A 24,785-nucleotide genomic window follows, 5' to 3' on the forward strand; every position below is an offset into this window, starting at 1 on the left:
ATATCAATGAAAAGGATGATCGAAACCCATCTCCGAGTCGATGTACAAGTTCACAATCACCACTGCAGTAGTCAAGCTGATCAGAATACTTACTAGTATGTACGAACTTTTATGACATTGAATACTTTTCTCAGTATGTCGCTGTCAACCGTTGAATCAAGTAGTCTCCACTCAGTATGTCTCCGTACTTCCTTCCTTCTTTCTCGTGTGTTCCTGGGATGGCTTCGATCTTGCGCTCGTAATTCGGGTTGCAAAAGTAGGCTATTGAGTATCTGGGTGGGTATTCGTCCTTGTCTGCATCCTCCAGTCTTGGTGGTGGCTCCACGACACGGTGCAACGTCGACTTGATAGTATCGTTCGACCAGCGCGCCAACAGATCGCCAGCGTTGATTACGATGGTGCCTTCAATAGGGGTGGCGTTGACGAATGTGCCTTTCGGTGAGCGAACTTGGAGACCACCACGTGTATCTTGGAAGAGGAGGGTTATAGAGCCTGTAATCATGTCAGTCGCTAGCTTCTTCTAGCATCTTCAGTCGTTCGCCATACCGTAGTCACTGTGTTCTCCTGCGCGGACCTGCAGCTGCCCATCATTCCTCTTGAAGATGTTTTTGGACACACCAGGGTAGTGCAACAGGCGCAACGTGTTGTCGCCCGCATCTGTGAAGCCATCAAACCACGTCTCCTCAATGCCCATACCCAGTGCGATAGCGCGCATGACTTGCATGTGGAGGCTCTTGCATGTCTCAAAGAAGCTCATCATCTGCTCCTTGAACTCCTTCGCATCGTCGTCTCCGCTTGGCCACATGTTTGGTGTTTCGGGCTGGTCATCGCGTCCAATCTCCATGCTCTCCTTTAGATCTGGCACCAAAGCGCGCATCTCCGCCTCTGTACCCGTCTCTTCCAGCACCACCAGTTTCTCCCGCCCCTGTGTGACGTAGCCGCGGTTGGCGGCAGCGGAATACCATGCTAGCTTATCCTTTTGCTCTTTTGGTCGTGCGAAGAATTTGGCGGAATGGGAGAATACGGTGGAGACGGTCGAGGGAGATATGCCGTGGTTCTTTAGGTAGACAAAGCCCGTGTTCTGGAAACCTTTGAGGACGGCGTCGGCGGTTTGCTTCTTCGCGTTGGCATCACCAGAAAGGAAGGCAGAAAAGTCGATGAGCTGTAGGTTGTCAGATGCTGAGCAAGATCTGTAGTTGGGTATAGAATACCGGAATCTCTAGGTCATCCTGGGAGACAGCGGAGTCTACTTTGATATTGGCCATGGCGTTGTTCGTTGACGCGTTGCTTAGGGTCGAACTTCTGCGATGCAGGGGAACGGCTTCTAAAGAGACAGACACGCGTGCTAGAAATGATGGCACTAAGATCAGGCCATTGATGCGGTGCCAGCGGCCATCTCCGTCGCTCAGCCATGATGGGATAGCTAGGTGTTGTTGGCGGGGTTGTTGCCGAAGACAGAAGGTGTACACGAGCGCGATAAGGCTAATGGTGGGGTCGGTCGGCTGGAATCTCAACACCACGCTAACATCGTGACAGCAATCTCCACCTATCACAAACATCTCGAAGGTTTCGAGTGCCAACCTACACATCAAAGACTTGCAAGAATATAGGCATAGAAAAAGATGTACAGGGGTGAGCTCACCAGCATCTTCTCTTTCAGAATGGCTTGATAGCGATGGCTCAATCAGTTGCTTTATTAACCATTACCTATATTTAGAACATTTCAGTCGCGGTCGACAAGCTCACATACCAGTGTTCCCTCAGATGGTATGACATACATTGAGAACGCGTTTATAATACTCGACATGTGCAATCTATCTCTCTCGCTTCGTACCCACGAAGAATGCTTTCGAAAGACACGACAAGTGCGGTCAATTATCAGGTATTCGTCAACTATTGATAGACAAGAGTACACAGGACCTATGTGGCTCAATTTGAGTTCGCTCAAAGATGTTGAGATAGGGAATGGAGAGGAAGAAGTGAGCTGCCTCCTACTTTGTTGTTCGTTGCATTTGATATCTAGGCAGGTATATCCCGCAGTATCTCAAGGCAACCAGATCAACATACATGTATCAGTGAGAGCAAAAGCTTCCAGGCATACCCTATAGAATAAGCAAACGTAGTGTCTATTACTCTTTCACTTCACACCTCACCAGTCTTGGCGTGCAACTTTTCTACTCAAGCTCAGCCACCGAAACCAATCCAAACCACCTCAACAACCTCAATTGCGCTTGTGTTTTGCGCAGAGTTTTGCTTCAGATCCAAGCTAATCTTCCTCTCCGACAGCAACTACCATCATGTCCAACCTCCGGTACAGCATGTCAGGCCTCGAGCCAACCGCGCAGTCTACATCCTCTCCACCTCCGTCAATCAAGATCTCACCCCCCTCGACACCCAGTGCCGAGAGCGCAGCAGACATCCTCACTACTCTCCGCGCCCATCAGTTCATGCTCACCAACCTCTACGTAGCCCAAAACGACGCTTACACCTCTGCCTACACCGACTTCGTAAATCAGTGCGTAGTGGGGGATATGGTGCACGCGGAGATCAAGCGTATTGTTTTCAAGCTATTGAAGCAGCAGAAAGACATCATGCTGTTTCAGACCTTCCTATGGAATTTCCGGGAACTTGTTGTCGGACTGGAGAACGAAACGATCTTCAGGCGCAGCAATGGTTACGCAGCTCGACGGGCGGGAATTGGCGGAGGATACGAACAGGGTTTGATGCTGGCGCGTTGATGGGGCCAGCTCTTGGGCGTCCACGGTACGTTGTAGCGATGTGGAAGAAACGGGTTGTGGGCTGTTATTGCCGGAAGGGATGTTGAGTGTATTGTAAAGATGGCTGGCACAACATGAATGCTGGAAACTATTGGAACATAAAGAAGGAACTCAATCGTCGCGTACGGTGACTAGACTACCAAGGGAGAAGGGGATATTGTCAAAGGCGGACTGTACTTACTTTCTCCAAACGACACAACCACTAAATGCCAGCCCATGATGCAACAGCTTTGATTAGATGTATATATGCGTGTATCGCTACGCACCTTGGACAAACTGAGTCGACCTCCATTTATACAGACGGATATCCCATGCCATCAAAACGCCCAAAACACCGCGTATATATCACATGCTAGAAGTACGAGTCCGTTCGATCACCATAGCGCCGCGTCCTTGTCGAAACGCACCAGCTCTTTGCCTGCATCCTCAACGTCCTTCCTCGCCTTCATGCGCATGTAGAAGATTGGGCAATCCTTTGACGCGCAGATGACCTCACAGTGAACACTGCCTTGGCATCGCTGGCATTGCGTCCAAAGGCGTGAAAAGCGAACCTCGAGTTCGCTGACTTTGCCGAGCGTCTTTGTGTACAGCTCGGCGATACGAGGCCGACAGTTCTCACAAACGGCACCATCCTTCTCATGTGCAGCGGTCAATGGCTTCTTGCATCCCATGCATGTTTGCGTCTTCTTTGCGAATTTCATCAAACCACCCATGGTGGGTGCCGCGACGGTGATGGAACGCGTGTGGTCACCAGTAAGTAGCGATGCTGCCTTTTTCTCACCCAGGATAGGTTCGAAAATTCTGCCAAGTGGTTTCGCGAGTTGGTTGTCCAGATAGTAACGCGTGTCGATAGGTAAGTTGTTCTCGAGAACATAGAGAGGATCTTCAGACTTCTCAAAGTTCTTCGCACCTGTGGCGGCTCTGATCATGACGTAGGCGACACGGTCACCCAGTGCAGGCGCTGAACCCGCGTCGCGCTTCTTCATACGTTCTGCGAGTTCAACGTGAGCTTGTTTGTTGGCATAGCCACCCGTTCCGTCCTTGTTTTCCTGCTTGGTGAGGGCTTTGGTGATCACCAGGTTGGACATGTCCACCTTGTTCTGCAGAAGATCTGCAATAGTCTCCTTGACGAACCTGATTTGACGTTAGTAGGTGAGCAAGTAGGGCGGTGGAATGACTTACTCTTGGGCACCTTCCGGATCCTGGTCGATTAACAGCATGCGCAAGGAGGTTTCAATGACAGTCTGGACCAGACGGCAGTTGTCACGACGGACTGTTTCAATACCCTTCGTGTCCATCTTGTCCCATTTGTTTGGGTTGGTCCAGTACAGACCCGCGTAACGCTTCTTGTTGATGAGCAGGTAGGGGAAGTAGACCTTCTCAAACTCCAGTTTAATGGGCTTGATGAACTTTGAAGACACATACATCGCAGCTTCCTCGCCCAATTTCATAGCTTCTGCGAGCTCCGAGGTGCCGAACTTGACCATGACGGAATCGGTGTCACCGTAGATGACCTCGGCGTCGTGTGTATATCCGTTTGCGATGGTGTACTTTGCCTCTACCTCGGCTTTGGTCTTTTCGATCATTTGACGACCAAAACTTGTGGTACTACTTGCGATAGCAAGACATGGCAGCTTTCCGTTGGTGGCACCCGTCAGTCCGTAAACTGAGTTGGCGCTGACTTTCAGGGCCAACTGACGACCGTTCAGCACAGCCTTCTTGAAGGGGTCGGTCTCGACTGCCAGCTCTCTCTTCGCCCTCTTACGTGCACCTAGCAACTCCTCCAGAATCTCCGTCAAGAGTCCTTTACGTGTCTTTGCTGTGCAAAACATGTCGCCGTTCGGAGTGACAATGTAATCCTCGTCCTTCTTCATCTTGAGCTTCTCTACTGTCTGCTTGTCGAGCCAGGTCGTATAGCAGAGGTTGTGAGCCTGCATGATACTGGGATAAAGCGAAGCGAAATCGAGAGTTGCGACAGGTTCCTTGTAGTAGCCGCGCTTGGGCTCGATGACAGTCGCACCTTCGTACTGGTCGCCGTTGTCGCCTTGGTTTGGGAGATCCGGAACGATGAGTTGATGCTCAAGGGCTTTACGGAACAATTGGCTGATGAAGCGAACCTGTTGTCCTCTGGCAAGAAGGTAGTTGAAAGGCACACCTGTGACACGAGCCATCTCCGTGTAGTTGACCAGGCACATGAGCTTGTCGAGCAGTCGCTGTGGTAAATAGGCGTCCTTCAAACAATACACAGCTAATCGTCGCCGGGAATTGGAGTCGCCGTTGAACAGCTCTGTGATCATGCTGTGGTGTACGTCCTCTTTTTGCTCTTTGAGAAAATGAGCGCATACCGAATTGAGCGTATAACTTCGCAGCTGATGGTCTCGCTGGATGAGCTGCAACAAGTCGAGCTGCAGACGGCCATTGGTGTTGGTGGTCTTTGTGTCTCGGTTTCCCAGCTGTTTACTCGAGAAGTTGGAAGTCTCTACCTTGGACTGTACTGTCTTCAGTCGAGACCAATACGGGAACTTTTGTAGTTTGAGGTGTTTTGCACGATCGAGCAAATACGGAAAGTCGAAGTTGTTGATGTTGTAACCGATGACGACGTCTGGGTCGACCTCCTCCAGGAAGTCGCGCCACTTCATCAGCATCTCGCCTTCATCCTGGAAAGACAAGACCTGTGTCGCAACAATAGGGCTGACAGTGTCTAGACAGAAGACGTTCCTGACAAAGGGTTTCTGCTCTCCGTATCGTGTAACGACATTCGCGATTTGGATAACGGGGTCGATGTTTGCCTCGGGAAAGACACCTTTGCGGCCAGCGCACTCGATATCGAAAGAGAGGATGCGGAGAGGGGCAAGCTTAGCCCATTCGCCTTCGGACTGGTGGGCAATGAGATCGCTGTAGTGTAGCTTTGCCTCAATCTGACAGTTGGAGTGTCGTTCGCGAGGGCTGATCATCCTGTACTTCCCGGCTGGTACTTCGACCCAGCACATGCCGGTGACCTGGAATGTCAGTGACGCAATAACCTAGTTGCCAAACCGACATACCTTGGTGTCAATCATGAAACGCAGCACGTAGGCGATGTTGTCGAAAGTGAGGATACCATCCTCTCTGGCCGGCCAGAGTCGCTTGTAATTGGCATTGCCCTTTTGCACCATCATTCGGACGCGGTTGATCATCTTCGGGTCTGTGACGGTGATCTTGAGGTATGGGCTCTTCTGGTTACCCTGGAAGCGCAATATGTTCTCTCTCATACACATCTGTACTGACGCGATGACGGCTGAGTGCTGGTTGAAGGTCTTCTGGCATTCGCTCTCCAGGAAGATTTTGTACGGTTCACAGTCCTCCTTGTGGAAGTTGAGGGGCGCGGCGACGTAGAAGTAATGTTGGAAACCGGTAACGTGGATGAGAACGGAGTGGCCAGTCTGTTATACATAGTCAGCTCAAGGTGACATATGCCGTCTGCGTGTTGCTCACCTCGGTTACACCAAAGAGCTTGACCGTCGTCTTGCCACCGTCGAGTACGCCTTCTTCAGCCTCAATCTGTTGGAAGACGAGGTTCTGTGTCATCTCGTTGAAGTCTTCGGGCAAGGGAGGCCGCCGCCATTGCTGGTCATTCTCTGTGTTGTCTTTCTTCAGCGACTCCATGTCCTGCGTCATCTTCTCCAACGTCTGTTCAAACTCGCTCGGGCCCACCTGGCTCGAGTTGAAGGAGCCATTGACGTTCCTTTGTGGCGCCCTGCTCTTTTCGTTGCCATTCTGAATCTTCAGCTTCTTCGACGAGTGGGGCGACGCCTGTACGTTTGTGCGGGTGCTCGATGTTTCGGCGAGGGCGCGTTTCGCCGGCGCTCTGGTGACGGCGCCTGGCATGTTGAAGATGTGACCGGCAGACACGACGCCTTGGAGCGTGGTAGGTGACGGGTGGCGGATGCGTGTTTGTTGCTGGTGGAGTAGATGGATGGATAGTGCCTAGGGAGAACGCGAAAGCGTGTCGCAGGCGCGAGCGCGTCATCCCTGCTAATTGATTTACGCCACGCTAGCCGTCGCTTGTCATCCCAACCCTCTCTGCACCCTCTTGCATCACCGCATGCTAGAGAATGTGTTCTCTGATTGGACGGTCGGTGATCCTGGCACTATATGTAAAAGGTCTTTGCTACCTCCTTGTCTTGTGACTGCTGATAGGTGCAGCCTTGTCGCTTCGTTCTTCAACGGCTGTAGGCCGTGTCATCATATGGGTCCTTTAGTCACTGGAAACTAATAACTCCATACATAACTTGCCGCTTCCCCCAACATGCTCCACGTAAAGCCTTTGCACACCCAAAAGCCATCTATACTGCCTCCACCATGGCCAACAACAACGACCATGTTATAATTGCGCCTTTCGAGACCGAGCAAGATTTCAGGCAAGGACAGCACTGTCTTTCCGAAGCCTTCGGTCGTCAGGCCAAAGATGCTGTTTGGAGGCTGATGACACCGGGCTGGGATACAGACGAGGGACAGACGAAGCACGCCCAAACCCTGATGAAGCGATGGCAGTCCACCACTACCAACAAAGCCGGACAACCCAACGCCCTCTACCTCAAGGCCACTCTGCCTGACCCTGACAAGCAGGGCGAAAGACGAGTCGTTGGCATGGCCATCTGGAAGCAGTTGTCCTTCGTCGAAGGCTACGGCGATCCTTTTTCCAGCGATATGAGTGCTGCTCTTGCCGACTACGACGAAAAGAACAAACGCTTTGCAACACAGATGTTCAACTCGTTATGGAAACGGCGCATCGAGTACATGCACGAGATCGAGAAGTCAGACCGCAACCCTCCTGCCATCTTTACCTTGGACATCTGTGCTGTTGACCCGGCATATTCGCGTCGCGGCATTGCTACTAAGCTGGTCGAGGCCGGCCTTGCAGAGGCAAAGAAGAGGGGTGACCTGGAGTGCACAACAGAGGGTAGCGCTATGGGAAGAGCCGTTTACAGGAGGCTAGGGTTCAAAGACGAGGGTACAGGAGACATTGAGTGGGAGGTCGATGAGGAGTTCAAGACCTGGGACAAGCCACCCAACGTCTTCTTGAGGACTGGTGCCTGATCGATCACGCTGATGGGCTGAGGTGTTTTTGACCCACTCCAGAACGCCGTACGTAACAAACATCACAACCTGCCAAAATGTCATATCTCAGTCGCGGGCATCTCCGTCGGCGGCTGAACTACTGTATCCGTAGCTTCTTGCCACTTGGGGAAGGTGGGATGCTGGACGCCGCGTAGGTGGGGCAGTCCGAAGTTACCCCACCAATGTCTAAACACTCACAATACGTCTCAACTTCCAGTCTGAACAGTCTGCCGTGTCTGGTATCTTCTTCAACTTTTCAACATCGCGCTTAGAGTACTCAAACATTGCAGAAAAATCCAATAACAGCATTTGACGCGTAGAACGCGTCCCAATTGGCCAACATGACGATCGTCGACATACACACACATGTTTACCCTCCTAAATACATGGAACTCTTGCGTTCGCGAACGACCGTACCATACGTACGAACCTTCCCTGACGCACCAGACTCGGCACGTCTCGTCATCCTGCCAGGCGAAGATGATCCATCAACGCCTTCAACCTCACGAGGCCGCCCAATCGGCTCGGAGTACTACGAGATCAAGGAGAAGATAGCCTTCATGGACCTGCACAAGATTGACAAGTCAGTCATCTCATTGGCAAACCCATGGCTTGACTTCCTTCCCGCGGAAGAAGCTGGAGACGCAGCAAAGAAGATCAACGACGATGTCAACGATCAATGCTCACAGTACCCCGGCCGGTTGTACTTTTTCGGCACCCTTCCACTCTCCGCGTCGCCCGATGTCATAACCGCCGAGATTGAGAGACTGAGCACGCTCAAGTATGCGCGTGGCGTCATCATGGGAACTTCTGGTCTTGGACAAGGTCTAGACGACGAGAACCTCGATCCCGTCTACGCAGCGCTGGAAAAACATCAACAACTCATCTTCCTCCACCCACATTACGGCCTACCTACATCTGTCTACGGACCCCGAGCGAGCGATTACGGACACGTGCTACCACTCGCGCTCGGCTTTCCCTTGGAGACGACCATCGCCGTGAGCCGGATGCTGTTGAGCGGCGTCTGGGATCGATTTACAAAGCTGAGCGTATTGTTGGCGCATTCTGGAGGTACACTGCCGTTCTTGGCTGGTCGCATCGAGTCTTGTATCCTGCATGATGGGCACCTGAAGAAGCATGGCAAGACGCAGAACAGGAGAAATGTTTGGGATATCTTGAAGACGAACATCTATCTGGATGCTGTCATTTACTCGGAAGTAGGTCTTGGAGCAGCACTTGCTGCGTCTGGATCTGATCGGTTGATGTTTGGTGAGTACATATGCCGCAGAGTGTGCAATTGAAACTGACAATCATAGGTACTGATCATCCATTCTTCCCGCCGCTCGAGGAAGACGCCACAGAATGGCATAGTGTGAATGCGAACTACGGGGCCATCTCAAAGGCGTTTTCCACAGACGACAAGAAGGCACAAGAAGTTCTTGGTGGTAACGCAGTGCGCATATTAAGATTAGACTCGTAATTGCTCAGTCTCCGTGTCCACACCTACTCTTCTCATCTGTTCCCGTGCTACTGCTTCCTCAACTCTCGACAACAAGGCCAAGAAGTCAATGGAAATGACGGTGAACGTGGAAACCTCGAGCGCGATTAACAAGAACATGGAATTCTAGGACATCTTCCGCGGTCGTACTGAATGCTATGTGACAATCAAGCAGCCTTATCATTGCCCTTTTCTTCCGCGACCTCTACCAGCTCGTCAAACAACTGCTTCATCCACTTCTCCTCGCTCTTCAAAGTCGCACTAACAACCCTAATAACATACTGCCCACCCACAACGGTACTCGTCAAGAAGAAATCCCCCTTGGCATTGACCTTTTCATAAACTTCCTTCGTCCTCTGATTAACCATCTCCCTATACTGCGCCTCAGCATCAGCATGGAAGCCGTTTTGCAGCGCCTCATGCGCCGGATCAGGCTGATTCGCCGCCGCCGCTGCAGCCGCCGACCCCATCTTTGGCTTGACCTGGAACGTCACAAGTCCGAATGCCGGTTTCGTAGTCACACTGAACAAGTCTGGCTTCTGCAGCAACAAGTCATGAAAGTACTCCCCGAGCTTTACATGTTTACGGATAAACGCCCGCAATCCATTGACTCCGTAACTGCGCAGCACGAACCACACCTTCAGACTCCTGAAACGACGACCCAACGGGATTTGCCAGTCTCGGTAGTCGGTCACAAGACCAGACTCTGAGTGGGGGTTGCGCAGGTAGCTGGGCGTGATGCTGTACGTGTCCATGAGATCTCTCCTCTTCTTGACGAAGAAGGCCGAGCAGTCAAAGTTTACAAGCAACCACTTGTGCAGGTTGAAATTGAAAGAGTCAAAGGACGCGAGGGGTGCGCAGAGATGTTGGTATTCGGGGCACACCAGAGCGGAACCGGCATACGCGGCGTCGACATGGATCCATAGATCAGGAAACTCTCGAGCAAGTGCGGCGATACCCTCCAAGTCGTCGGTGGCGCAAGTTCCCGTGCTGCCAATTGTTATGGTGAAGTAGAATGGCTCTAGGCCTTTTGTACGGCACTCTTCAATTGTTTTGCGGAGAGCAGAGGCGGTGACGCTGTAATTGGATTCCTTTGGCGCAGGGACGCTGCGGTACCTTGTTCCAGCTATGACGGCAGCCTTTTGAGTGGACGAGTGTGCGTGTTCAGAACCCAGTGCAACGAGCTTGCCGCGGATATCTGCCGCTTTGTCCATGCGCTCTTCGCCTTCGGGCATGTCGCCGAGCTTGCGGCGGATGAGGCGTTCACGGGCGGCGACGAGGGCTGTTAGCACGACTTCACTGGCTGTGCCTTGGATGACACCTCCGCCCTCGCCATCGCTAAGGAATTCCTTTGGCAGGGCGATGAGCTTGGCTACCCAGTCCATGACTACGGTCTCGAGCTCGGTGATGGCGGGTGAGCAGATCCAGTTGAAGGCTGCGGCGTTGAAAGCACCGCTGTACATGTCGCCGATCATGGCTTCGAAAGATGAGTTGCAGGGAAAGAAGGCCATGAATTTGGGACTTTGCCAGTGGGTGAGACCCGGCATGATGACGCGTTCGATATCCGCTTGGATAGTTTCCCATGATTCGCCTTCTTCGGGGGTGGACGATGGAAGGAGTGGGCGGAGGTAGCCTGGCTTGACAGAAGGGAGAACTGGTCGTTCTTCTAGCGTGTCGTAGTACTTGGCAACTTGCAGAGTGTAAGTCGATGCGTTAACATGCATTTAGAGTAACCTACTCTCATCAATGGCACCTTTCGCCGCGTCTCGAAATTGTGAAGAATCCATTGCGGGGTAGTGGAGCAGGATATACAATGGCAAATTAATAGGGGAGAAAGTAGCTGTAGTAGTCGTGCAATCTATCGTATTTGAGTCAGGAGATTGAATGTTGCGTAAAAGATATGGACTCAATGTTAGTTTCAACGGTTACGTTCGTGACGCTAAAATGCAAATGTCCGGTGTCGCTAATTCCGCGCTAATTGCCATATTTGGTAACGGACGTCGATGGACGGAATAATCGCGGGTCTTCGTGTACGTACACTGTGTAATGCGTGGGGCGTAGGGCGCGAAATCTGTCCCTGTGATTTGTTTGAACAGGGAATCCCTTCCTGGTCGTACTTTTCGGAGAAGAAGAAACCGACTAATAATCGGAAAGGGCTCATGCCTGCCAGATCGCTCGAGGCACAATACTAGAGAGACACGACTAATGTGAAAAAAAAAACTTGGTAGCCTGAGACGATACAATGTGAGATGAATATCAAATGTTGATAACGGGTATACCTATACGCCTCGCTATGATGACAATGCCCGAAACATCGTAAAGACTCTTCGTCATCGTTAGTAACGCTTAGCCACTTCGACACCGATATTCTCGTCCGCGTTCGCAAAACCACGAGCCCTAGGCGTAGATTTGCCTGCCACGTCCTGGGGAGCCTCACCCTTGTATTCCCATCCGCCGTCCTGGGTGAAGAAGTCGACCTCGTCGATAATGTCCCAAACGACGTCTTCGGCAATCTGTTCCTTGTAGCGCTCACCGATGGCCCGTAGTTTGCGACCATCTGGGATCTGCTGCTCGGTTGTATCACCGTCGACCATTTGCGTATCCTTTTCGCGCTGCCTGACCATCTCTTCGGGAGGACACCAGAAGTCGGGGCCAAAGTTGACCTGCGCAACGCCACCATTGAACAGCGAAATGGCTGGCAGGTATCCTACCATGCCGTCATCGAAGCCTGTCCTTGCACCAGCCTTGACGGCCTCGACTGATGGTACACTGGCGGGCGGGAGGAAGGCGAGGAGGTTCTCGAAAGCGATGCCAACCTCCTCACCGTTCTTGTAGACCTTGATGTGTGAGTGTGGCAGCGACCGTACACTGACGTCTTCGTGATTTGGTGAGGGATGTATCTTGGGTACCGGACCGCGGTCGTGGTAAGCCTCGACCATCTTCGTGACCTGATAGTCGAGCTGCTCGAAGTAAAAGTTGCCTTTGTAGGGTACGGGTATGCGGTCGCGGATGATGTCGATGGGTCTGTCAAACGGGTCTTGGTTGCTGACCGTGTCGAAGCCGTCTCCCAGGTCTACGGCCGGGTTGTAGATGCCCTCAACGACCTTGCGATGCATCGACAGCGACGGTAGCTGAATCTCGAGGCCAATGACATCGCCTTCCTGGACATGCTGATCGGTAACGTATTCAACGGGCATCGGCTTGCCATGTGGGGGCCTGGCCTTCATGTGCTTGCTCTTCGCGTTTTTGGGGAGCGGCTTGAAGATCTTGGAGGCGCGCGACCGGTGCTGTGCTTCGAAGCGGGCGTCGGTGATGCCGTAGCTGTAGCCGTCGAAGCCCACAGGCCCGTCCAGAGGCGCCTCCCGTCTTGCCCAACCCATCCTCACGTGGGGGCCGGGCTTTGTCTCTCCCGTCTTGGGGTCGATGGGATCCTTGGGACCATGGACGGGTATGCCTCGCAGCACCTTGACCTCGTAGTATATCCTGCCTTCTCTCGCAACCACATTGCCACGTCCCATGCGCCAGCCCTTCTCTTGAGACACGATGGTGGCGGTGCTGTCGAAGTGGAACCACCTGTCGCAGTCTTCGTGGCTCATCCTTGGTCCGTAGGGCCTGGAGTCGCTCTGTCTGTAGTACTGCTTGTGGCGGAACAGCGGGTCGGCGACGCAGTGCGTGTACTTGTAGCCCTTTTTGTTCCAGGCGATGTCGTGCGGCTTCTTCAGCTCGGTGACGCCATCAGGCGCATACATGGGGTTCGGCTCGTGGGAGAGCAGAGTGCTGTCTTTGGGCGCTTCGTAGTCGGACGGCCTGGGCTCAGGAATCGAGTATCGCATGGGCGAGTCGGCCGAGGGGCGCTCCTTTTTCGATGACTTTGCATTCGGGGTGCTTTGTCTCGTGCTGGCTGAAGCTTCGCGTTTCTTGATTGTCTCGCGCTTTTCTCTCTGCTCGCGCGCTGGAGCTTTCGGCCTGGCACGGGCTGCCGCATCGGGATTGGGGTTGAGCGGAGAAGAGACGGCAGGCGCATTGTCGCCTTCGAGAGGTCGCCGCATTGGGGGCACGAGTGTGGGCGTGTTTGAGCGCGAAGGGGGGTGTGAGTCGGCCATTCTGAGGGTTTGTGGTGGAGCTGCTGGGGAGGGCGGCGCGACAGCTGTGTTTGCGGAAGTCGCGACGGGTGCAGCTTCTACGGCGGGCGCTTTGGTACGCGAATGCACCCGCGCGCCGAAATCAAAATTTAGTGGGGTGTCTGGACTTTGACTTTATCCAACTTTTTTTTTACTACAGCGACGCTCGACACACGTTTGCCAGGAACAGCACAAATCGACGAATACTTGCGGCCGATTCATTGCGCTTTCTTCACGCCACTTTTTGCGACCACACATTCACGATGCCGAAAGCGCCCAAATCGCCCGGTGTGCGCGACCAGCGACACAACCCTCTAGCCGAAGAATATGCGCCCTCAGACCCATGGAAGAACAAGGCGCCCAAGCGGCAAAAGCGGAACAAGAGCGACAAGGAAGATGATGAGCAAAAGTACGTAGACTCCAAGAGCTCGCGCAAAATCCTCGAGATTGGACGAGAGCTGGAAGAGGAGGATGCGAGGGAGAACAAGGCCCGGAGACCGCAAGAAGCCAACCCAGCCTTCGACTTTGAGACACGAATGGGCGAGGATGACATGGCGGGAGAGGATTTTGTGCAAGCCGAAGACGACGACGAAGCCTGGGGCGACGACGACGACGAGGTCGACGAGGTCGAGATCGATGCAAACGACCTGGCAGCGTGGAACAAGTTCATACCAACAGACGACAACCCCATTGTATGGCCCGGCGAGGAGGCGCAACAGTCTGGGCCAGGCACCGATCTGGCGGCGCTCATTCTGGAGAAAATTGCCGCACACGAAGCTGGCGGCGAAGTGCAGCAACCGGAGATTCAAGGCGGTGGTGCTCCAGAAGACGCCATTGAACTGCCTGCAAAGGTCGTCGAAGGTACAGCACCCTCGCTGCATAACCCAGTAACCCTACTAAGCTTGCACAGTATACTCAAAGATTGGTCTGATCCTGAGCCGCTACAAGAGCGGCAAGTTGCCCAAGCCCTTTAAGATCCTGCCCACGATTCCCGCCTGGGAAACCCTCGTCGCCATCACACGTCCTGACGACTGGACACCCAATGCCACCTTTGCCGCCACCCGAATCTTCATTTCCGCGAAGCCGCAAACAGCCCAGATCTTCCTCAACACCATACTGCTACCCCTGGTGCAGCAGAACATCCGGGAAACACACAAGTTGAACGTGCATCTATACAATGCACTGAAGAAGGCGCTCTACAAGCCCAGCGCATTCTTCAAGGGCATCGTGTTCCCTATGCTTACCGATGTCTCCTGCACGCAGCGTGACGCCGTTATTGTAGCTTCCGTTGTGGCCAAGATCTCCGTGCCTGTCCTACACTCCGCCGCCGCCCTCCACCGTCTCTGCGAGATTGCTGCTGAGCAAATGTCCTCGGACCCGGATGCCGCTGGCCCCTGCAACATCTTTATCAAGACACTCCTCGAGAAGAAGTACGCCCTACCCTTCAAGGTCGTCGATGCGCTCGTCTTCCACTTCCTGCGCTTCCGCGGTGTAGGTGCAAGCAGCGCCGACGTCATGGACACCGAGTCGGTCGCAGGCGACCTGGGCAACACCGGCAAACTGCCTGTCATCTGGCATCAGTGCCTGCTTGCTTTTGCGCAAAGATACAGGAACGATATTACCGAGGACCAAAGAGAGGCGCTGCTAGACTTGCTGCTTACAAGAGGCCACAAGAGCATTAGCGCCGAGGTACGCAGAGAACTGCTTGAAGGGAGAGGACGCGGTGTCATGATCGAGCCACCTGCCGTTGGTATCGATGGCGATGACACGATGATGATGGCCGTCGATGCATGATTGAGGCAATGTTGGACTCAACCGTCATGAAGATTACGAGCATTTACCGGCGTTACTAGAAAGGGATATCTGCATTTTCTGCCTCTGGGATTTCAATCGATAACTGAATATACCCACATTCACATCTGACCCTTTTTACACTCTCGAGATGACCGCTCTCACTCGCTCTTCACGTCAGCCTTGCCTTTGTAGAAGGCAACATAGCCCTTGATCCTCTTCATGCTGTCTAACGGCTCCGGGTAGTACCAAGCTGCGTCCTTTACTTCCGTCTTGTTAGTCGTGACGGTGTAGTAGCTGGCGTCGCCTTTGTAAGGGCAATGTGTCTTTGTATTTGTGGGAGTAAAGTGGTTGCTCTTGATGGTATCGGGCGGGAACTGGCATGTGTTAGGATGTTTATGAGGGTATCAGGAGAGGATATAGTACGTAGATGTTTCCGTCAACGACTTCATAGTTGTCGGTTTCGGCTACTACGATGCCGTTTACGGTTGCGGTTGCATGAGGCATGATTGGGTATTGAGTTGGAAGTGAGCCGGATCACGGAATAGTGTTTGATTCTTGAGATTTCCGCTAGGTGATGGGTGCCTTGCGAAGTTGTGTAGTAGTTGAGGGGGAAGGTCTATCGATAAGCATGCGAGCGGGGTGAATGCATGGCATCATCACTTTTGTTTGTAATATGAGCTTGCCGTACACCATATTCGTCCGTACCTTTCGGTCCCGTCGTTTGACACGTTTGTGTTCTGCTATAGATGACCTTGTTGGCCTCACGTGGTCGTGTACTCGGCACGTGCAACATTCCAAGCAACGGCGGTATAACTAGGTAGCAAAGAACATCAAGAGCATGCAGCCAAGTAAGTGTGACGAGTGTGCGCAAGTGCAATAACATGGCAGGAAAGAAGGGTGGAAGTAGTCGACTAAATCCCATGCTGGCCTGTCTCGTCTCGGTCGTCTCGAGCGATCTTGGCCAGATCCTTACTGCTGACCATAGCCGTGGGAGGCGGGTCCGCAAAATCACAACTTGCTCCCGTCAGGCATGCAGGTTCGCTGTGACACCATGGACATGCGGCTCGGCTAAAAGGCACCGGATGCCATAATCCATCCCTCCGAGGCGCTGGGTGCCCACTGCAAAAGTGTGCATGTACATGGCTGGCCGACGGCGTCGGAGCCGAGCCGATGCAGAGGCAAGACCATGTCTTGTGGAGCTGGATAATGGAGCGCACAAAAAGTAATCGCGTGTGTGGTGAGTCAGCTTGTGAATAGCTCGAGTTGTATCGCTGGACGTGGGTGAGAGAGGGGGGAGTAGCAACAACAGTATCACGAATCCTAAGACGAAGCGTGGGCGAGACGGGTGATCGGCCTCGATGGACTAATGGTAGCAGACGGCTCTGCAAACAATTCGCGTGTAGCAGGCGTGGACACGGCAGGGCGGGCTTTAATTGGGACAGGGCTTATCTTTTGGCGCAGAAGCAAAGACCCCTGCCGGATGTCTTGGTAGGGTGCTCGTCATCGCTAAGAAAAAGTTGACTTCGGCGCACTCTGGAGCCATCCTCAACATCTTTTGTTCGCCTTCCCTGTCCCCTATATCCCGCCATTGACCCCGTGAAGCTCTCCTGCGGCTTCCTCCATCCCAATGGCACCCAACATGAGGCCGCTTGCCGCTTCCGCCAACGTCCTGTCGCAGGTTCAGCTGGCTGGACGCAGGACCTTGAGCACACAGCGCCCGTCGCTTATCGCCAACAGGGCGCAATGGACGCCCCGGCCGACCCAGTACCAGATTGCCCTTCGCCAGTCTGTCCGCCAGCAGTCGAGCAGCGCGCCCAAGCCCAAGCCCAAGAGGTTCCGCCTCCTGCGCTGGACATGGCGCCTCACCTACCTCTCTGCCATTGCCGGTCTTGGATACATCGGATACGGCATCTACGAGACTCGCAACCCCGCTGACCAGCCGCCGCCTGACCCGTCCAAGAAGACCCTTGTTGTCCTGGGTGAGTAGCCATTGAATCGATTGTGCGTCTTTCTAGCACGCTTCTGACACGCGGCAGGTACCGGTTGGGGCTCCGTCTCTCTGCTGAAGAAGCTCGACACGGAAAACTACAATGTCATCGTCGTCTCCCCCCGAAACTACTTCCTCTTCACTCCCCTGCTGCCCTCATGCACTGTCGGCACCATCGAGCACCGCTCCATCATGGAGCCCATCCGCAACTTCTTGCGCCACAAGAAGGCACAGGTCAAATACTACGAAGCTGAGGCCACCAAGATCGACTACGAGAAGAAGGTCGTCTACATCAGCGACGACTCGGACATCAAGGGCGACGTCTCGCAGACCGAGGTTCCCTTCGATATGCTGGTTGTTGGTGTTGGTGCTGAGAACGCCACTTTCGGTGCGTCATTCGCCTCCTTCCATCTGAACAAAGCTAACACATAACAGGCATTCCCGGTGTCAAGGAGAACGGTCTTTTCCTGAAGGAGGTCGGCGACGCCCAGCGCATCCGAAACCGCATCATGGACTGCTGCGAGACTGCTACCTTCAAGGACCAGTCTGACGAGGAGAAGAAGCGCCTGCTACACATGGTCGTTGTTGGCGGTGGTCCTACCGGTGTCGAGTTCGCTGGTGAGCTCCAGGACTTCTTCCACTCTGACTTGAAGAAGTGGCTCCCCGAGATCCAGGATAACTTCCACGTCACCCTCGTTGAGGCTCTGCCCAACGTCCTTCCCATGTTCTCCAAGCAGCTCATCGACTACACCGAGAAGACTTTCAAGGAGGAGACCATCACCATCCGCACAAAGACCATGGTCAAGAACGTCACACCAAAGTTCATCGAGGCTGAGTCGACTGGCCCAGACGGCAAGAAGCAGCTCGAGAAGATCCCTTACGGTCTTCTCGTCTGGGCTACCGGTAACGCTCTCCGACCCATTGTCAAGGACCTCATCAACCAGATTCCCGCACAAAAGGACTCCCGCCGTGGTCTTGCCGTAAACGAGTACCTCGTCGTCAAGGGTACCGAGAACGTCTGGGCTGTTGGTGACTGCGCTGTTGCCAACTACGCCCCTACTGCCCAGGTTGCCGCTCAGGAGGGTGCTTTCCTCGCCCGCATGTTCAACAACATGGCCAAGACGTCCGAGATTGAGAACGAGCTTGCCGAGCTCTCCGTTGCCCAGGAGAAGGCACCAGGAAAGGAGGCCCGTGACAAGGTCTTTGGCGAGATCAAGGCTCTGCAGCAGAGGCTGAGGAGGATCAAGTCCATCGGTCCCTTTGAGTACTCCCACCAGGGTTCGCTCGCCTACATTGGTTCCGAGAAGGCTGTTGCCGACATCTCATGGTTCGCTGGCAACATTGCTTCCGGTGGTACCATTACCTACATCTTCTGGCGCTCCGCATACCTCAGCATGTGCTTCAGCACCCGCAACAGGATATTGGTCATGCTTGACTGGGCCAAGGCCAAGTGCTTCGGCCGTGATGTCTCTCGTGTCTAGACGCCTGTTTTAGCACTGGCGTTTCTCCTTTTCTAGAGATTCCCCAAAAGTTCGACTTCCTGAAGGTCAAATGCCATCGACGACGGCGTTGCCAATGTATACAACACACACACCTCCCGGCTTTTCTGTACGATTACCAAGACATGTTTTGTATAAGGTTGTGATACCTTCGCAGTAGGGAGGGGGAGCTCTTCGGGTTTTCGGTCTGGTTACATTTTCTTGTTACTAGTCGAGCTCGGCGTTTTTGGTGCCATGTTCTTTGTCAAGGGTGGTTTAGATAGATATGGGTTCCCCGTTATTATTTTCAGACAAATCATAGAAACTATGATTAAATAACGGAAGATCCAATTCAAGTGTTACCATGTTCAAGAATGTTCCCCATGTACCTTTTTCTTGCGCTCAGTGATTGTGACATATTCGAAAATGGTGTGCTTGTGTACGTTGTTGACTCATGGTGACAATAATGATTGTATCGTATGATAAGATATATATATATATATATAGGTGTCGATGCAAATGCTCCCAAGAACGCCGAGTGTAAATGCTCCCGTCTATGCCATACATGCCCAATAAAATAGACTCCAACCATCATCTCAATGAGACATTATAGTTCGCGACTGGCTCACTACCGGGGACTGCCCACAGCCCCATAACTCCTCGGACTCGCATGTCTACTCGTTCCCAAAAGCGCCCTGGCCTCATCCAACGCACTACCCTTGCCCTTGATCGGAATACTCTTGCTAGAGCTACCACTACTACCAGCCAAACTGGCCGGACTGCTTTCTCTCGGGGTATCCATGGGCGTATTCGCACGACTCACATTGGGCGTAGCAGCTACACTAACAGCGGGTGCCCAGCCCCTCATCCACCCGCTTACCCGGCGCCAGTGCAGACTCCTGCGCACGAGCTTGCCGTGATCGTCGACGGTGATGATGACTTCGTCGTCGCGGGGCAGCGGAGACCGACCACGCGGTGCGGCGTCGCCAAAGTACCAGAATTGGAGGCCGACGGCTGCGTCCATGAGGAGGACGCCGGCTGCGCCGAAGAAGAAGGGGGCTGCGCGGAGAACCCAGTTTTCTCGCACACTGCCCTCGGGATCGACCCAGCCGGAGCCTTCGCCAGGTGCGTAGTCGTACCATGCACAGGGGTTGGTGAGTAGAGAACTCGAGTAGAAGAGGTTGCCGAAGAAGGCTGCTGCGAAGAGTGTGGGTGAGAGACCGGCTGTCGATTTGCGGACTTGGTTCATGTATAGTTGCGGGAGGCGGGATCCAAGGTAGAGGAATGTGCTCATCCAGGAAAAGACTTTGCCAGCGATGGCTGCAGCGTTGGGTGAACTGTCTGTTGTGGTTGTGTGGGCTGTGAGGCTGCGGGCTCGGACGAGGCCGGGAGCGAAAGGACTTATCGGTTTGGCGGTGGTAGGGTTGATGAGTACTGCAAGCATAAGACTGACGTATAGGACAGTCTTGGGCGAGGGCATGGGTGAGCTCGATGCCGCAACCCGTACCTTGGGGTTCGGGGATGCACCAGACGGAGGTGTGTCTTGCCACGACTCTCTCGTGGGCATTGGTGAGCGCGCAAAGTTGGGTATCCTAAAAGTGTCCTTCATGTTTGAACGTGGTACGTCCTTTGCCGCAGTATCCTGTGTGCTTTTCTGTTTGTCGGAAGGATCTTGGGGCGTCTTCGGGGGGCTCGATGTCTTGTTCGTGCCACTTATGCTCACCCCATCCAGAACTTGATGCATGGCAGAGCCTCCAGCGCCTGAACCGCTGCCAGCCGAACCGCTTCTCCAACGTCCCCAGATGGGTCGCAGAGGCCTTCCGTGGTGCAGCATCTCATACCACACCCACTGAGCGCACAGGCAGCAGTCTACAAAAACGTAGTACCCTGCGATTATGATCTGCCATGACGCCTGCCCCGTGAATAGGCAGCCGAGCAAGTTGGTCACGTCGCCCAACAGCCACTCGGTCAGGAAGAAGGCGCTCAAGCCCGACGTCGACTTCAACTTGTGATTCTTGTATATTTGTGGCAGCTGTGCGAATAGCCAGGATACGATGCTACATGTGCCGAGCAGTGTAGAGATGAGCGCGAGGTTCGTGGGTATGCAGGTGTGGAAGGAGGCCGAGAGGTGGTAGAGGAACTCGTTTGCGGGTTCACATGTTGGTGGTAACGAGGGTTTGGCTATATGTAGGGGGGATAGGTAGGGCGGCATGGTGCCATACGTCGAGTGCGAGGGTCCGGGGGGAAAGTAGCGACACGGCTTTCCAAGGCTGAGAATTCCGTGTAGAGTTGGTTATAACTGCCAACCCGTGTGTTTTCCTCGCGCGTCTTGCTCGTTGCTTCTTCCTCGCGTCTCGGTAGCACAGGCTGAGTGGTCAGGTGCTGGTTCGGGCCCTTGGTACAGCCACCGAGGTGTGGGTGCAGCCTCGTATACAAGACACGGGCAACGTCAACGTCAGAATCCAAAGATGAATCTGGCGACTGGGTTTCTAGACGTGTTTCCAAGTCAACGCGCGATAGTCGTTGATCCGGTCCGTCGCTGATAAGAGTTGGCGTGCAGAACAAGAAGTTATAACAAGCACAGAAAGCGCACAGTGCAGGTGATGGAAGAGGAAGAGCAGCAGAGAAGGCACAAGACGTCAGCAAAGTGTGACAGAAGACACGGCGCAACGCAGCGGCCGTCGACAGTCAACAGTCATGGCCGCCAGCCAAGGGTAGACTCGATAAAGGAAGCTCTCCACATACTAGAGGATCTCCCGGGCGGGCTCGCATGACCGATACTGGGCCAAGCGGCCTCCATTACGGCTAGGGCAGGCATACGGGTGATCAGTGTGACTTGCGCGGGTGGGATGCGATGAGTGATAGATAAGAGTTGCTTATCTCGAGGCAAACGGCGGGCACGCGACTGTCCTAGCGCACTGTCACATTTCCCCTTGCCGCTGCTTGCGAGCCTTGGCCCTGCGCATCATCTCCGCGCCCTCGGCGGAAGGCTTGCCGGCTGGCTCGCACAACATCGACATAACATCGCCAGATCCACGCGCATCAGAGATCAGATCGACTTCAATCTCAAGTCGCCCTCTAGCGCGTCCCGCATGGTCACAATGCATGCCATCTGCCCCTCCTCCGCCATCGGAATGGGGTCCTTCGCTTCGGCCTCCAAGCGTCAACTAATATACTCCACTAAGATCAGCCTCGAAACGTAACAGAAACCCACCATCGAGCAGAGAGACGAGGGATCGCAGTGTCTCGACTTTCCTGGGAGTTGCACGTCGGGGGGGAGGGGGGGGGATGGACCAGTCTGGGAAGTGCTACCGGAAACACAGGACGCAAGCAAGTTTGAAAATATTATGATTGGAATTATCACACACGGTATGCGTGTATCGTTGAATCCGGGTAACTTTTGCGACCTGCGGCACCCCATGTCTAGACAACGTCACCGCCATTTTCGACCCTGGCGTATCTACCCTCCTTCTGAGCCTTCCATCTGGGACTGCAATCCGTCAGCACGACCCAGCATGCGACGGAGCCGAGTGAACATACTAGAAGAAGTTCCTGAAGCCAACAATACCAGCAGTCATGGCTGCATATCCGCCCAGCAGCCTTGACCAATTGCCCTCCTGTCCAACAGCCAACGCGACGAGATCGTACACTAGGCACCCTCCGAATATCCAGTCGCTCATGCTGGCCGCTGCTGCGAATCCAACGCCAGTAGCGACCTGCACGAGCGAGCTAGGTTCCACGCCGACATAGTAGGCTGCCGATGTGTTATGAAGGAGGTCCAGTACACCGATACCTGCGAATGTCTTCGCAACGATGTGGGTGAGGAAGTTGGGCGTCGAGCGTGTGTCGAGCGGTTCGAGCGCTGTAGCAATATAGCCAACTTGGGCCAATGTGTTGATGATAACGAAGATATTTGACGTCGCCAGGTCGTTTGAGTTCCAGAAGAACATCCAGGCTGTCGCACATGTCAGTATTCGTTGTCCAGGACCAGAACGATATCTCAACGGTAAGACGTACTTCCAATGCAAAAGTTTCCCAAGCTGTAGACCCACGCGAACTTGTTCATCATCGCGCACTCCTGTGCGTTACCGTCCTGCTTCCACAGTTTCCACAACCAGACCAGCTGGAAGATTTGCTGTGGAAAGAAGAATGCGCCGATAAAGTATGGATATGGGCTGAAGGCTGCAAGATTCCGGTTGTGAATGTCCATCATGTTAGGCGACGAAAAAATGCCATATTGTTGCAGTGCAAAATCATAGATGAAGGAAGCCGGCGCAAGATAGCGCACTGTGGATTGTGTGTTGCCCATGCTGACGGCTGCGACAAAGTTCGAGATGGTAGTGGTGAAGGAAGACGAACGGTCACGTGCACGGAAGCGATGCAGAGGTATAGGATTGTGAATGCAGGATAGGATTACATGCAAAAGTGTGGTATGCTATTGTCTTTGTACCACCATCTCAAGTCGCGTCTGTCATGAATCGAAGACGTCATTCCATAAACGCGATCCCATCTGCAGGGTCCAGCGCCCGATTCGGCATGAACATCATCTTCATCATCGTGATGTCGGGACCCGGCGGAACGTGTCGCACCGACTGCAACTGCACTAGCATCTCGTATCGTCTCGGCTTCGGCGTGCTTGCGTCAACATCTCCGACATTGGTTGTATCGCAGATGCGAAAGCCTTGAACTTGGTGCCATGTCTATTCTCGATAATGTCTACGGCTCATACTTCAATCCACTCTCCTCGCACAACTTCTGCAGATAGTCATATGCATCTTCAGGCTCACTACGCCACTCCCTATCGTCTGCAACATACACCTGCCGCAACTGGGGGAACGATGCTCTCCAATCACCTTTAACAAAGTCCTTCAGGAGCAATGTCAAGTCTTTTGCGCCCCAGCCGGCGTTAAGAAAGTCGTCGGTCAAGAAAAGTTTTTCCATGCTCGATGGTATAGCTTCCTCTAGCCTGGGCGCACAGAAAGCCATGTAGCCTAGCAGCACAGCAGGCGGGGGGAGGAGGGAGGAAAGAACAGGAAAGTCGCGAAAAGTACACATACCGTTTACGAGGCTGTCCACGTCTGGCTAGGCGATTCAATTTGTGATTCGAATCTCAAATGTTCGAAAGTCCTTTTGACGATGTTAAACGCTGCATTGAGCGGCCCACAATCCAGCCATTCTTCGCGGGCAGTCCAGTATTCGTAGTCCAATGTCCTGAGAGTTGGCGTACAAGAGAGCAGTTTAGCGAGCGTGTCTGGCGTCACTGAAGAGTCGTAGAGTCTCAAAGTCGTCAGGTTTGAGCAGAGCGGTGGAGATTCCATTTTCCGTAATCCCTCGCAAGCAACCTCGTCCATCAAATTCATCTCAATGGTCTGGATCATCGGACACCAGAAGAAACTCCAATACCCTTTCCAGTCACCCCGACTCCACAGGTCAGGCTCTTCTTCATCCTCACCACGAATGTGCGTATATCCCATGGTTATCTTTCGAAGGCTGCCACTTCTTGGCAATTGTTCTGTGGCTTGGATAGCCGGTAAGTGCCACAAGACCATGGGGATAAATACTACGTCGTCTCCAATGTGAAACCCTAGATGAAGCGACGCGAGATTGGGACACATGCATATGAGCAGCGCGATCGTAGCATCCAGGTCGTACTGCAGGACAGAATCATACCAAAACTGATCGATAACTGTAAAAGAATCTCCAAGTCCATCGCGCCGCATTTTTGTTGCCACACCGTTTCCGGCAGCCATGGCTAGCCGCTGGTTCGCAGTCGTCCAGTCCTTGCCTGCAAAAAGTTTCCGCCTCACTGGCAGACTCCGTCTGCGCCGCGGGCGGACATCCCAAAACGACCAGTAACCACTGACTACCGTACTCTGCAATTTGACATGGGTGATGGTTTGCGCATATGTAGGTCTCGCCAAGATTGTTCGGAGGAGCAGACTGGGACGGAGGGATTGTGCGACATGCTGGCGGTCAACAGTCAGAGGGCGGATTGGTTCGCTGGCTTTCTACGTCAGGTTGATGTGGTTG

At 53.5% G+C, this 24,785-nt stretch overlaps 11 protein-coding genes across 11 annotated transcripts; 4 read left to right on the forward strand and 7 right to left on the reverse strand.

Moving 5' to 3' along the window:
* Positions 1-130: 130 nt before the first annotated feature.
* Positions 131-1,265, reverse strand: ACET3X_002903 (uncharacterized protein; the record flags this gene model as incomplete). The annotated part of the gene is made up of 3 exons (XM_069449697.1): positions 131-492; positions 547-1,162; positions 1,212-1,265. The coding sequence occupies 3 exons, from the start codon at positions 1,263-1,265 to the stop codon at positions 131-133; spliced, it is 1,032 nt and encodes a 343-aa protein (XP_069309450.1).
* An 839-nt stretch (positions 1,266-2,104) lies between these two features.
* On the reverse strand, positions 2,105-6,725 carry ACET3X_002904 (uncharacterized protein). Its single transcript, XM_069449698.1, has 4 exons — positions 6,252-6,725; positions 5,822-6,199; positions 3,960-5,776; positions 2,105-3,911 (listed from the first exon to the last, which is right to left on the reverse strand). The coding sequence occupies exons 1-4, from the start codon at positions 6,642-6,644 to the stop codon at positions 3,152-3,154; spliced, it is 3,348 nt and encodes a 1,115-aa protein (XP_069309451.1). The 5' UTR covers positions 6,645-6,725; the 3' UTR covers positions 2,105-3,151.
* Positions 6,726-7,118: 393 nt separating this feature from the next.
* On the forward strand, positions 7,119-7,856 carry ACET3X_002905 (uncharacterized protein; the record flags this gene model as incomplete). Its single annotated transcript, XM_069449699.1, has 1 exon — positions 7,119-7,856. One exon carries the CDS (start codon positions 7,119-7,121, stop codon positions 7,854-7,856), a length of 738 nt encoding a protein of 245 aa, XP_069309452.1.
* A 362-nt stretch (positions 7,857-8,218) lies between these two features.
* ACET3X_002906 (uncharacterized protein) lies at positions 8,219-9,357 on the forward strand (the record flags this gene model as incomplete). Its single annotated transcript, XM_069449700.1, has 2 exons — positions 8,219-9,146; positions 9,194-9,357. The coding sequence occupies 2 exons, from the start codon at positions 8,219-8,221 to the stop codon at positions 9,355-9,357; spliced, it is 1,092 nt and encodes a 363-aa protein (XP_069309453.1).
* A 185-nt stretch (positions 9,358-9,542) lies between these two features.
* ACET3X_002907 (uncharacterized protein) lies at positions 9,543-11,162 on the reverse strand (the record flags this gene model as incomplete). The annotated part of the gene is made up of 2 exons (XM_069449701.1): positions 9,543-11,065; positions 11,114-11,162. 2 exons carry the CDS (start codon positions 11,160-11,162, stop codon positions 9,543-9,545), a joined length of 1,572 nt encoding a protein of 523 aa, XP_069309454.1.
* A 549-nt stretch (positions 11,163-11,711) lies between these two features.
* Positions 11,712-13,478, reverse strand: ACET3X_002908 (uncharacterized protein; the record flags this gene model as incomplete). The annotated part of the gene is made up of 1 exon (XM_069449702.1): positions 11,712-13,478. One exon carries the CDS (start codon positions 13,476-13,478, stop codon positions 11,712-11,714), a length of 1,767 nt encoding a protein of 588 aa, XP_069309455.1.
* A 281-nt stretch (positions 13,479-13,759) lies between these two features.
* Positions 13,760-15,290, forward strand: ACET3X_002909 (uncharacterized protein; the record flags this gene model as incomplete). The annotated part of the gene is made up of 2 exons (XM_069449703.1): positions 13,760-14,357; positions 14,407-15,290. 2 exons carry the CDS (start codon positions 13,760-13,762, stop codon positions 15,288-15,290), a joined length of 1,482 nt encoding a protein of 493 aa, XP_069309456.1.
* A 158-nt stretch (positions 15,291-15,448) lies between these two features.
* Positions 15,449-15,794, reverse strand: ACET3X_002910 (uncharacterized protein; the record flags this gene model as incomplete). The annotated part of the gene is made up of 2 exons (XM_069449704.1): positions 15,449-15,664; positions 15,714-15,794. The coding sequence occupies 2 exons, from the start codon at positions 15,792-15,794 to the stop codon at positions 15,449-15,451; spliced, it is 297 nt and encodes a 98-aa protein (XP_069309457.1).
* Positions 15,795-16,929: 1,135 nt separating this feature from the next.
* Positions 16,930-18,758, forward strand: ACET3X_002911 (uncharacterized protein; the record flags this gene model as incomplete). Its single annotated transcript, XM_069449705.1, has 3 exons — positions 16,930-17,269; positions 17,327-17,665; positions 17,713-18,758. 3 exons carry the CDS (start codon positions 16,930-16,932, stop codon positions 18,756-18,758), a joined length of 1,725 nt encoding a protein of 574 aa, XP_069309458.1.
* A 625-nt stretch (positions 18,759-19,383) lies between these two features.
* Positions 19,384-20,364, reverse strand: ACET3X_002912 (uncharacterized protein; the record flags this gene model as incomplete). Its single annotated transcript, XM_069449706.1, has 1 exon — positions 19,384-20,364. One exon carries the CDS (start codon positions 20,362-20,364, stop codon positions 19,384-19,386), a length of 981 nt encoding a protein of 326 aa, XP_069309459.1.
* A 1,393-nt stretch (positions 20,365-21,757) lies between these two features.
* ACET3X_002913 (uncharacterized protein) lies at positions 21,758-23,149 on the reverse strand. Its single transcript, XM_069449709.1, has 3 exons — positions 22,773-23,149; positions 22,296-22,710; positions 21,758-22,245 (listed from the first exon to the last, which is right to left on the reverse strand). Exons 1-3 carry the CDS (start codon positions 23,062-23,064, stop codon positions 22,179-22,181), a joined length of 774 nt encoding a protein of 257 aa, XP_069309460.1. The 5' UTR covers positions 23,065-23,149; the 3' UTR covers positions 21,758-22,178.
* Positions 23,150-24,785: the final 1,636 nt, after the last annotated feature.

The sequence above is a fragment of the Alternaria dauci genome, chromosome 2 (genome assembly GCF_042100115.1).
Source record: "Alternaria dauci strain A2016 chromosome 2, whole genome shotgun sequence".
Taxonomy (NCBI): domain Eukaryota; kingdom Fungi; phylum Ascomycota; class Dothideomycetes; order Pleosporales; family Pleosporaceae; genus Alternaria; species Alternaria dauci.

What these genes read in the sequence shown, in the direction of transcription:
- ACET3X_002904 (XM_069449698.1), bottom strand. Translation starts at nt 6,644, where the DNA reads ATGCCAGGCGCCGTCACCAGAGCGCCGGCGAAACGCGCCCTCGCCGAA. An exon ending in AGCTCTTTGGTGTAACCGAG is followed by an intron (nt 6,200 to 6,251) that starts GTGAGCAACACG and finishes TATGTATAACAG; the next exon opens with ACTGGCCACTCCGTTCTCAT. An exon ending in GTTTCATGATTGACACCAAG is followed by an intron (nt 5,777 to 5,821) that starts GTATGTCGGTTT and finishes CTGACATTCCAG; the next exon opens with GTCACCGGCATGTGCTGGGT.
- ACET3X_002913 (XM_069449709.1), bottom strand. Translation starts at nt 23,064, where the DNA reads ATGGGCAACACACAATCCACAGTGCGCTATCTTGCGCCGGCTTCCTTC. An exon ending in GGGAAACTTTTGCATTGGAA is followed by an intron (nt 22,711 to 22,772) that starts GTACGTCTTACC and finishes CATGTGCGACAG; the next exon opens with CCTGGATGTTCTTCTGGAAC. An exon ending in GGCTTCAGGAACTTCTTCTA is followed by an intron (nt 22,246 to 22,295) that starts GTATGTTCACTC and finishes GACGGATTGCAG; the next exon opens with TCCCAGATGGAAGGCTCAGA.